Source organism: Condylura cristata, unplaced genomic scaffold, assembly GCF_000260355.1.
Source record: "Condylura cristata isolate star-nosed mole 26May11 unplaced genomic scaffold, ConCri1.0 scaffold00025, whole genome shotgun sequence".
In the NCBI taxonomy this organism is placed as follows: Eukaryota; Metazoa; Chordata; class Mammalia; order Eulipotyphla; family Talpidae; genus Condylura; species Condylura cristata.
In genome coordinates, this window is record NW_004567126.1 from 19,320,668 (window position 1) to 19,332,302 (window position 11,635).

The 11,635-nt window shown below is 46.9% G+C and overlaps 2 protein-coding genes across 2 annotated transcripts in view; both read right to left on the reverse strand.

Annotated features, from left to right (window-relative positions):
* The window catches only part of FOXR1 (forkhead box R1), a 9,269-nt gene extending 7,053 nt beyond the window's left edge, over positions 1 to 2,216 (reverse strand). Inside the window, exon 1 of the mRNA XM_004689196.2 lies at positions 2,156 to 2,216. Coding sequence (XP_004689253.1) covers positions 2,156 to 2,216 — 61 coding nt within the window. The remainder of the gene's footprint in view (positions 1 to 2,155) is intronic.
* A 6,554-nt stretch (positions 2,217 to 8,770) lies between these two features.
* UPK2 (uroplakin 2) lies at positions 8,771 to 10,768 on the reverse strand. Its single transcript, XM_004689197.2, has 5 exons — positions 10,690 to 10,768; positions 10,105 to 10,239; positions 9,787 to 9,925; positions 9,473 to 9,543; positions 8,771 to 9,050 (listed from the first exon to the last, which is right to left on the reverse strand). The coding sequence occupies exons 1-5, from the start codon at positions 10,766 to 10,768 to the stop codon at positions 8,914 to 8,916; spliced, it is 561 nt and encodes a 186-aa protein (XP_004689254.1). The 3' UTR covers positions 8,771 to 8,913.
* Between the last annotated feature and the right edge of the window lie 867 nt (positions 10,769 to 11,635).

Consider the following 11,635-nt stretch of genomic DNA (forward strand, 5'->3'; position numbering starts at 1 on the left):
ACCCTACTTAGCTGTCTACTGGATGTGTACCTTCACACTGACACAGGAATTCATGCATTAACCTTGCTGTTACTGTCATCTACCAAACTCTCCTTCACTCATGCTCTTTTACAGGAGTCTAACTCTCTACTTGCAGTCCCTAACACTACCCATGCTTCAAATCTTTGGTTTCTTAGTTCCTTGAATTCTTCTCCAAAAACTTGGCTTTCTATCCTACTTGAGACACTTCCTCTCTCACTGTCAAATTAAACCAGTAACTGCAGCCTCTCTATTTTGTCCTTTCCAATCTCTCATTTTTGTACCACATAAAAATGTGCCAGCTGCAATTTTGCTAGCTAGCTCCCTCTTAATCTATCCTTTGATGCCTTGGTATTACCAATCCATTTATCTATGGTTTTGCAGATATGTTCAGTAGACTTGGATTAAATTGGGCTTGTGATCTGGCCCAGCAATGCTCCAAAGCCATAGAGGGCCAAAGAATCGATGGTAAGCCAGAAAACTAGGTGGGATTCCAAGTTAAAGAAGTGACTGAAGGGATAGAATAAAAGTGTGACAAGATTATCAGATGAATGGTCTCAAAGATAGGGCCTGTCTGTTGTGTCTTTCCCTCCTTCCAAACAGGGACAGTGTTCCAAAGATCTTTGTCTTTACTGAGTCATTTTCAGCAGCATTCAAGAATGCTATTGTCTTCTTTTATGAAAACTAGAACTTCTTTTTTCCTTACTTTCTGTGCCAGACCTCTATTGTATATTTTTGCTTTCTTTTGAGGCAGGCAGAACTCCTTGAAAGAACTCACTGAACTGTCTCCACTAAATCCAGTAGTCAGCCATCTTATCTGCCTACGTACCATTCCCTTAGCTGACCACTCCTTTCCCTAAAATTCTTTCTTTTCTTGGTTTCTAGGAGAGGGCAAACCTTGATTTGGATTCTCAATGGCTGTTTCCTCAGTTTTTGCTTATTATCTCACCTTCAATCTTTACAATCTTTACAATGAAATGGCCTTAGAGGTGTGAGTGTCTCTCCAGTCTCACTTCTTAAATGACACCCTTATACCAAAGACTCAAAATTTATATCTGTAGTGTACATGTGTCTCCAGACTCCAGGCTTATGCATTCACTTGCTCACTCATTTTACTGTGATACCTAAAAAGTAGCTCCCACTCAGCATGCTCACCAAAAATCTCGATCTTCCCCCAAACTTGTCCAACAGGAAGCCTTTCCTCAACACCAGGCCTCCCTAGATATAGAAATTGTCCAGCAGCACTGCTTATGGTGGCAAAGAGTGGGAGGCAGTGCACGCTTGGGCAGCACGTAAACTAAAAGTGGAGCCTCACAGAGAAGATTAGCATGGCCCCTGGGCAAGGAGTTGAGGCAGTCTAGAATAAATGCAAAAGCTGTGTAAGCAAATAGGGACTACTACACAGCCGTCCCAAGTGATGACAGTGGAGCTGCACTCAACAGGAACAGCTCTAAAAAACAGTGAGCAGGGAGGGGGGAAAGCAAGGCGCATTACAGAAATTAAGTCACCAATACACACAATAATGCTAAATACCTTTCAAAGATACACATACCTAAACAGAGGCAAAACTATATACCCACAGAGGTGATACTCCAACTCTTGCATTTCAAGTCGAAAAAGAATAAAACATTTTTAAAAAGTCCACCACCGTCAACCACCCATTCAGCAAATAATGAGCACTTCTAGATGCCAGGCAATGCATTAAGAGGTGAGGGTACAGCCACGTACAGCCCTGAGGTTTGTTTGTTTGGTTTTTTTTTTTAAATAGGAAAACAAGTAAAACATCGTCAAATGGCGTTAGCGCGCCATGGAGAAAAGCTCAAAAGAGGCCTAGAAAGTTCTAGAAGCAGCAGGGCCAGTGGGGTAGAGTTTAGAGGCGCTGTGTAACCCACTGCCTTCAGCGGGCTTTCAGTCTAGGAGCGGGGTATGGCCACCAGTGAAGTGGGGGTGGGGGTGGGGCTGGGGGTTACGGAACGCCATAAGGGGGGGCTTTAAGGTCTCCAGATTCGAGCAGTCTTTTCACCCCAGCTGGTCCTGAGTGGGGAGGAGATCCAAGGCTGGGATGGGGGGGCTGGGTACGCCACCGGAGACCCCCATCTACGGGCGGCCGCCCCTCCCCCACCAGCCGGGCACTCACGTTTCTGCTCGCCTGGGGACAGGTGCGAGGTGGTGAAGGCCAGAAAGAGCTCGTTCCCCATGTCCCAGTCCAGAAGGCCTGGTACTTGGCCATGGAGGCTGGCCCAGAAGTCGAGGTTTTGGAGTTTCAGGTCCACCTTTAGGGAGCTGCGCGCTAAGCCGGCAAAAGTTGGGAGCTTCCCGGGAGAGACTGAGGCTGAGGCCTCTCCGCTGAGCGCTTCCTCAAATCCTGACTCCAGCTCTGATTGACTTGGACTGATTGAGGCGACTCAGGTGTGCAGCCCCACTCGACGCCTGCACCTTAACTCCGCGGAGGGGTCCGCGCCAGGCGCTCCTGCACTCGCCCAGGCTTTCCTTCTGGTAAGGGACCTTGGGGCTACGGAAGGGAGGAAGCTCAGACCCTCTTCTGCACAACTCGCTTTAACAGTTTAGCTACCATTTAAAAACCAGCTCCAGACAGCTAATTTCTAGAAGCACTGAAAGGTTTTAGGGTTTATCTAAAACCACATGTGTTGTAGCTGGAGATGGAATTAAGTGATTATTTTTTAAATTGCTTTTAATAGTTTCAAATTTACAGAAAAATTGCAATATTTAAAAATTCCTGTATACCTAAATTTTCTAATTCACCCATTTATGCCATCATTAGCATTTGATTACATTTTTCTCTCCACACATAAGGACAAATATCCATTTTTTTTGGTGAACATGGCCCTTTACCTGTAAATACTTAAGTATATATTTCCTAAAAACAAGGGTATTGGCTCATAATCAGAAAAAAATTGAAAATTGTCAAAATCAGAAAATTTAACAGAGATTCATCCTAATTTAATGTACAGTATTTTCCATATTATACGAATTGGCCCAATAGTGTCCTTTATGTAAATTTGTTTTCTGGGCCAGGATCCAATTCAGGACAATGAAATGGATTTAATTTTCACATTTCTTTAATCTAGAGCAGTTTACACCCTTTTTTAGTCTCCTAACGCTGATATTTTTGAAAAATAAAAGTCACTTATTTTGTAGAATTTTCCTTAGTTGCATTTTTGGCAAGAATACCATGAGTCTTGTTTCTTACTACCTCTAAGAGTCATGTGGTATCAGTATGTCTCATTAGTGACATTAAATTTTGATCCCTGGGTTTGGTGATAACCATTTCTCCCCTTTTGTAAATAGTAAACAATTTGTAGGAAGACACTTTGAAAGGTCCTAAATTCCTATTCCTTATCAAGTTTGGGCCCATCAATTCTAGCATCCAAGGATGCTAAATGGATCATTAGTATGATGGGTGTAAAAATCATGGTTTTTCTAAATCTGTCATTCCCCCCAGTTATTTAGATCCATTCTACTAAATGAGCTTTTCTTTATCCAACCTTTGTTATCTGTATGGACTCAAAGGATTCTTCTTTGAGTGGATTGTAACTCATTACTACCATTGTGTCTTTTAATCCTCAAGTTGTCCCAGGTTTGACCAGTGGGTGAGGCAGCTCCCTCTGCTGCCTACTGTGGCTTCCTGGATTTGATGTCAGTGCTTGTCCACTCTGTAGGGTGATTCCTGTTGCTTGTGTACTACACAGGAAACTGTGAGTTTTACCTGGCATATAGGTAGGAGACCTTCTTTAATAAATGTGTTTTTTCATACAGTGAAAACAGTCACTTCTAAAAGTTTACTAGAACACTACCTTTAATATCAAAAATAATACTTTAGCGACTGTTTCTCTAATTATAAAATACATGCTTGATGCAGAAAGCTTGGACAGATAGAAAGGGCAAAGGAAAAAAAGAGTACAACAAAAGTTCTTTTTTTTACATTATGGCTGTTTCATTTTTTTGGTAAAAAACTGTTTTTGTAACACAGCTACCCTTATATAACCCTCTTTAAATAAGTATACTGTATAAGAAAATTCATGTAAAGCAAATCATATAACTTATGAGGATTAGTATCTATATATGGAGAGAAAAATTCCTACAATTCATCAAAAAACAATCCAGTATAAAAATGGACAAAAGACTTGAAGATATTTTCCAAAGATATAAAAATATCCAATAAGACATGAAAAAGATGTTCAGTGTTTTACTACAGATATATTAATCTCTATTAGTATATCTATTATCATCTAGTACAGATACAGTGAGACCCTAGTTCTCATTCATTGGGATGGCTGACAAAATTCAGATATATGCTATAATATGAACCTTGAAAACATTATGCTAAGTGAAATAAACCACACACAAAAGGACAAATTTTCCATAATTCCACTTTTATGTTTATGTTTACAAGATAGGTAGGATAGCTAAATTCAGAGTTAGAAAGTGGAGCAGTGGTTGCCATCGGTGGGGAAGAGAGGAATAGGGAATTATTGTTTAATGGGCACAGAGTTTCTGTTTGAGATGGTGAAAAATTCCTGGAGATGGATAGAGATAGTTGCACAAAATATGAATGCCACTGAACTGTTAAATATAATGGTTAAAACGGTAAAAAAAAATTAATTTTAAAAGGTCTGGTTTATTAGGACAAAGAGAAATATATACGAAGGGACAGAAAGCTGCATCTGAAAAGCACAGGTTTATGAGACACCAGCATAGACACAGGCAGACTTGGGACAAGAGCTGTGATATTTGCTTTGTCACACTATAAAAACATTAAACAATTAAATTAGGAAAAAAATGTTAGTATCAGTAATTACAAACTTTGCTGCAAGGTAGAATCTTCTGGGAGCTTTAAAAAATACCAGTGTATGGCTTCCACTCTGAGTCAATCTGATTTAGGAAGGGTGTCCTGAATTTTTCTTTTTGTGTCCTGATCACCCCCTTCCAAATGTGGGGATGGGTGGGGAGTACCCCTATATACAGTAAGCAGTTTTATGGACATCAGCTGGGTACCCTACATTCAACTCAATTCTAATACTATCTGGCTCTCTCTCTTTTGGCACCAGAAGTTGTCTCAGCACTATGAAACTATCAACAGTCTAGGAAGGTGACCCACAAGGTGCAGCAGACCTCCCCTCTCTTGCCCACTGTTCCCCTCAGCAGTGTATTTCAGTCAATCTGCCTGTTCTGCTTCCCACTCTGTCTCTGGTGAATCCTCTCATACCCCTGTACCTCCAGTCTGCACACCAGCTCTTGTATGCATGCATGCATAAATAAATCTTTTTTTAAAATTATAACACTTATAAGGGAAAGCATTATGTTACACAAATCAAGGGTTCAGTCTTCAAGAGTTCACCTCTGCCCCCCAACTTCAGATGCCAGTTGCAAACCCCGGGTGCTTCTGACTGACTCGTTGAAAAGCAGAGGTTCCCATAGCTCTGGCATCTGTTTCAAGTAAATGATTTGTTAGAGCGACTCACAGAATTTAAAGAAAGTTTACTTACTAGATTACAAGTTTATTACAAAAGGATATAATTCGGGAACAACCCAGTGGAAGTAGAGATGTACAAGGTGAGGTGCGTGGAAAGGGGTGCCGAGTTTCCATATGCTCCCCAAGGAATGCGCTTCCCAAATCAACAGTTTTTCACCAACCCAGAAGCTCACAGAACGCCATCCTTTTGGGATTTTTACGGAGGTGTCATTAGTCATCATTGATTCACACACGGGCCATAAGATTCATTCCTCCCTGGAGGTCAGGGTGGAACTGAAAGTTTCAACCCTCTAATCCATCCTTAGTGGGTCCAAAAGCAGCTTGATTAACACAACAAAACAAATGCAAACATTATTAGCATAACAAAAACCACCTTTATAATCACATTCCACTTAAGAAATCACTAGGATTTTGGGAGCCAGGAGACTGAAACCTGAAGGAAGGCCAAATAAATATATTGGTCATCTGAGCGACCAATTATATATTTTTTTCTTACAAATCACAATATTTCACCTGGGCATTGTGGTCATTAACCCCCCCCCCAGGTGTACTTTAAAGGTTGAATTTTGATGTATATGTTATTATCTGTCACTAATGATAAAATATTTTTTAAAGATTTATTTATGCATATAAGATCTGGGGTGCAAGCCAGAGGTGTGGAGGGTGAGGGGATTCGCCAGAGACAGAGTGGGGAGCAAAACAGGCAGAATGATTGAAATATACTGCTGAGGGGAGCAGCAGGCAGGACAGGAAAGGTCTGCTGCATCATGTGTGTCACCTCCCTGGCCAGGGGTCGACCTTGCACTGCAATAGCTGCTTATACATTCAGTGCAGAGACTTAACTCCTAGTGCCGCCAGGGAGAGCCCATGATAGTTGTTTTTTTTTTTTAAAGATTTATTTATATGTGCACACAGAACTGGGGCACAGGCCAGAGGCCCAGGGGCGGTGAGAGGATTCACCAAAGACAGAGTGGGGAGCAGAACGGGCTGACTGACAAGCACACTGCTGAGGGGAGCAGCGGGCGAGGAGAGGCTGCCTTGCCATGTGGTCACCTCTGGGGCAGGTGGGGGTTGAACTCATGCTGAAGTGGCTTTAGCTTAGTGCTGTGCTTTAACCCACTGTGCCACCAGGAAGGGCCCATGATAGTTATTTTTAATTGCCAAAATTTTTAAACTAAAAGCCTTCTAGATGATTCTAATGTGCAATGCATGTAGTTTGGCTCTCAAAACACAAGGAGGTTCAGCTCCCCATCCTCCCTCTGCTGGGAGCTAGAATTGGGGAGCTTATCCTCCACATTCTCTCTGCAAGGTGTGTTCTCTCCAGCCTCTCTCCTGACTTGGGGCCTCAGCTTGTTATAGGGAAGGAAGAGAAGGCATCCCTGAACCCTCAAACCTGCCTGCTCTAAATAGTTTCTGCCATCCACCGCATCAGTACAAGACATAAGAGTTTTAATGGAAAGGAAATTTAATACAATAAGTATACTATATGGAAAAGACAAAGAATATAATTTCTAAGTAAACACCTGAAGTTACTCATCCCCTTGTGGGTAAAAGTCAACCCAAAAGGGATTGGCCCAAAGCAAGGCCTGAAAGCCCGCCACAAGACTAAAGCACCTTCTGGCCAGGACCCATTGAAAAGGGTCACACATGGCCAGACAAGTCTGGGAGGAAAAGAGCAAAATTAAAATTAAGATAAAAGCTGCCATAGTCAACCTCCCCACATGTCTCTCACCCACATCTGTTTCAACCAGTCCAGGGCCAAGAAACAAGCACGGTTTCTTCATCACATGCTCCCTGCTTCATGTGGAGCAGGTCTCATTCCTCAGGTCTCCTTCTGGCTCTCCATCCCGCTTCCTTCTTCAGATTCCTTCTCTTCTCTGCTCTGCTCCACCCTCCTTCTGGGTGGGGCAGGGAACCTGGAACTTCCCCTTTTCCTGGGAACCAACTGCTTTCAAGCTCAGTTGTGTCACTCCAATAAAGCGGGACCCCACTGTTTGTTCACCCCCAGTACATACTTACCTCCTAATTCACTTTTCTTTTAATTCACCCACACCCACACCCCCCCCCATATATATATATATATATATATATATATGTATAATCATATATACATATAGGCCCTTGGGAGCAAAGCAAGAACTCCTGGGCTACCTACAGTCCATGGGGGAGACAACTGAATAAGCCTGTAAACACGTGACTATAAACCACAGTAATACTATGAAAGACAGGATCAAAGACCTCCCCCCTAATGGGGGACAGAGAGAAGGCTTCCTTGCAGGAACTGGGTTAACCATGCAGCAGGAGTGGGTGGAAGTGGGGTGTCCACAGAAGGACCTGGCAAATGGATTAGCTTGTGCTAAGGGCCGGAGGCAAGAGGAAACACATGGCACTGGAGGGAACAAATGAGAGTTAAGGGGCAGTAAAGGAAGAGAAGGGATTGACCTTGAAAGCTACTGTAAAGGTTTTGGTCTTTACCTGTGAGTGAGCTAGACAAAGATCACCAGTCCTTCTAAGGAATATATAGTGGTAAGGACGAAAGTGAACAAGGGAAACCACTCCAGCTCTTTTCTCAGTTACCAAATTCTAGTCTCTTGCTCCATCCCACCCATGGTTTTTCTCTCCTTTCCCCCCAGAGTCCTGTTAGTCTATTCTCTACTCCCTCCTGCCACCTGGGACCCTGTCCTTGGAACTTACCCTGGCAACCCTCTGTTTTTTCCTGGTCAGAGCTACTCTTAGCCCCACCACTTCCCCTCAACTCTGCCAGCCCCACACGCACCACCTTACCTTCCCATCCCCTCACAGGGCCTCAGGCCCCACCCATAGCCTGGCCCCGGCCCCGCGGCCTGCTGGGGAAGCTGCAAACCCACAGCCCAGGTGTGCTTCTGAGAACTCTGACTCCTGGGTTCTTATCTCTTCTGGCCCCTTCCTGCCTCCTAGGAAAAACAACTCTGGGGTTCAGAGTAGGAGGAGCCTGAAGGCACCTGCAAACTGGGCATAGATTCTGAAGATTGATACCCAAGTGGAGCCCACAGGAGGGGAACACACAGCAGATGTGGCATCAGACTTTATTGTAGCTACTTTGTTCACCCAGGGAGGGCTGAGTTGTTGGTGGGAATTAAAGTGGTCAAATGGGAAGAATGTCAGTTTTGACAGGATTGGGATGAGGGGACTAGTAGGGAGTGTTGGCTAAAGATGAGGCATTGGGGGACCCAAGAGACAGGGAGGAAAGGGCTCCAGGAGACAGCTGGAGAGGGCTGGGGAAGAAGCATAGAGGAGCCAAAGTTGGTTGACTGAGTTGACTGAGGCCTGGGAGCCCTCAGGAGAGGGGACAGGTGCTGAAGGCTAAGCCCTGGACTGGGAGACAGGTGTGCCCTGGACTTCCTGGAGGAGCCTGTGCCCCCTCACTTTCGGGCACCCAGTGCCAGGGCAATGATGAAGTTCAGAACCAGCAGGAACATGGCGACGGAGAGCAGCACTGTGATGACCACCATGCCTCCTGTCCGAGCCATTCCCAGCCCAATGGATTCCTTTTTCTTTCCTGTCAGAGGAGAGGAGGGGAGGCCTTTGTAAGCAGGAGAGACTCCTGTGGTGCCTGATGTTTTCAGTCTAACTCCTTAGTCAGCCTTTCCCTCCAGCTATCCCTTTATCCATTTTTTCATCCAACTAACCAACCATCCATCCATCCAACCAACCAACCAACCAACCAACCAACCAGTCAAGAGGGGTCCCTGCATCCATCAAATTAACATGTAGGAGGCCTCTCCTTCGTCACTCACCAAGGATATAGAAATCACTGACACATAATCCCTGCCCCCAAGAAGCTTTAGTTCAGTAGTGATGGCAGAGGAATCAATAGGCAAGTCAAATGCCAGTGACTCAGGCTAGAATGTGAGCCAAGGTGTTCAGGGAGCAAAGTGGGTGGGAGAGGCCAGAACTTGAGGACCCAGAAATGTTACTTACGCGCAAGTGTGAACACTGGGATCTCTTTACTGGACTCAGTGGATGTTCCCTTCATCACTAGGTAGGAAAGGCTTTTGGGGGAGGTTTGACAAAAGAACCCTCAGTGAGCACATGAGACTTGGGGGAAGTGGGAGCCCGCCACCCCTCACAGCAGCTCCTCCCATGTGCCCTCCTCTGAGAGAGGCCCATTCTTGACTCCTTCAGCTGTGCCCTCACCCTCTCCCCAAGTGCCCCCCACCTCGCAAGTGTCAGAACCTGGTTTCTCCTCCCCTACTTCCTCCCACAGGTGCTCCAGGCCTGGATCTGGTACCTACTAGTATTTGGTTCCTGGCGAGAGGTTTGTCACCTGGTATGCATTGAGCCGTGTGACGGAGAAGCCAGCCCCACTGTCCACCACACTCACCAGTTCCCTGCGCCCACGGCATGGAGGCACCACAAAGCTGCATTTCACCACTGGTCAGGAAAATTAGGGGTGAAAGGCAGAGTCAAAATTCTGGAGGCCCCACAGAATAAGGAGAGCACCCCAAGGAGAGGGTTAAGTACATGGGAAGAGGCCAGGGGAAGAAAGGATGCTGGGTGTTCAGGAAGGGGTCCCAGGGACTAGGGAGGAACCTGGGGAGGGGGTAGCCAACCTTTGCTGTCATTGGCTCTCCGGACCATCAGTGTGGCATTGCCCCCTGTCAGGTGACAGGGGGGCAAGGCAACTAGCAGGCTCTCTGTTAGCGCGGGGGACAACAGACCGGAGAGGCTGGAGATGTTGAAGTCAGCTGAGGGGCCAGGAGCAAGCTCAGGGCAGGAATCACTTCCATCCCAGGCCCACAGGTCAGGCGCCCCCCACTGGGGCCAAGTGAGGATGAGAGTCCTGCCCGTCTCCCCTTCTCTCGGCCGTCTTCCGGCGGATCACAGGCCGTTGCTGGTCTGACCGCCAGGTGGCAGTCTTGGGCTGCAGAAACCGCCAAGCCGCCTCGGGGGCAGGAGCCGGCCCAGGCAGCACCCACCCTCACCCCTACCACAGCCTCGGGTCCTTCTCACACCCCTGCCTCCTGGGACTGGAATAGGACTGGGCATGTGCCCTGGGTCCAGGGATTGCTACCTGGTCACTGCTATAACCATCCCCCACCCCCAACAGGCCAGATCAGCTCCTCTTTGAGAGCCCTGGAAGGCACAGTACCTCCCCCCAGAAGCCCCTCTCCACCCACTCCAGAGATTCCAGAGACCTGCAGCCCCTGGGGCCAGAAGAGCCAGCAGAGTCATGATCAAAGGCAAGGTGGTCCGAATTGTTAGCAAGGATGCCATAGCTGGGCTGGAGCTGGACCTGGGGCTGGCAGACTAGCTTCCTAAGGCAAGTGATGCCCCTGCCCCTGCGGGTGACTGATTTTGTTCTAGGGGTGGGAGGGGCTGGAAGGGAATCCTGTCCAACCTGCCCCTTGGGCCCTATGGCCTCGGGGGAGGAGTGGCAGACAGGTTTTTCAGGATGGGGAGCTGGCCCTTATGCCTGGGAGGGGATTTGCCCCATCTGGATCTTGATGGTTTACTTAGCTGCAGAGGGGCAGGGTAACTAGGCTGTGGGTAGAAATCACCCCCAAACTCTTTTGGGACTTTGCCTTACAGGCAGATATGTTCCTGCCTGCACATGCATCTGGAGGCCAGCCTATAGAGGACTGCTTCCCTCCACCGCCCACCCTTGTGGCATCAGGAAGAGGAGAATAACCCCCAGAGCCTCCTAAAAGGACCTTGGCTGGGCAAGACTGGGAGGCAGTAACTGGCACTGGGGAGTGAGGGCTGCATAGCTCCTGAGGGACAGGGAATGAGCTCTGGGGGCACACTGCTGCCCTGGGAGAGGCCGAGGGGTGTCATGCCAGGGAGTGGGCAGATATCAGAGGCTTCTGCAGAGTTTAGCCAACCGAGGGAGGCCAAGGAAGTCTTCCAGAGAAACAGAGCTGTGGAGTGGGGGTGAGTACTGTTACCCCAGGTCAGCAGCCATTTGTTCAACTACTGGAAATAAAGCACAGAAAGAAGCCTAATAAGAGGAAATGGGGCCCTCCCTGATGGCGCAGCGGGTTAAAGCACAGCACTGCAAGCAGGCCACAGCCACTGCAGGGTGAGTTCCATCCCAGCCCCTAGGTGACCACATGGCGTGGCAGCCCTCTCCTGACCCGCCCG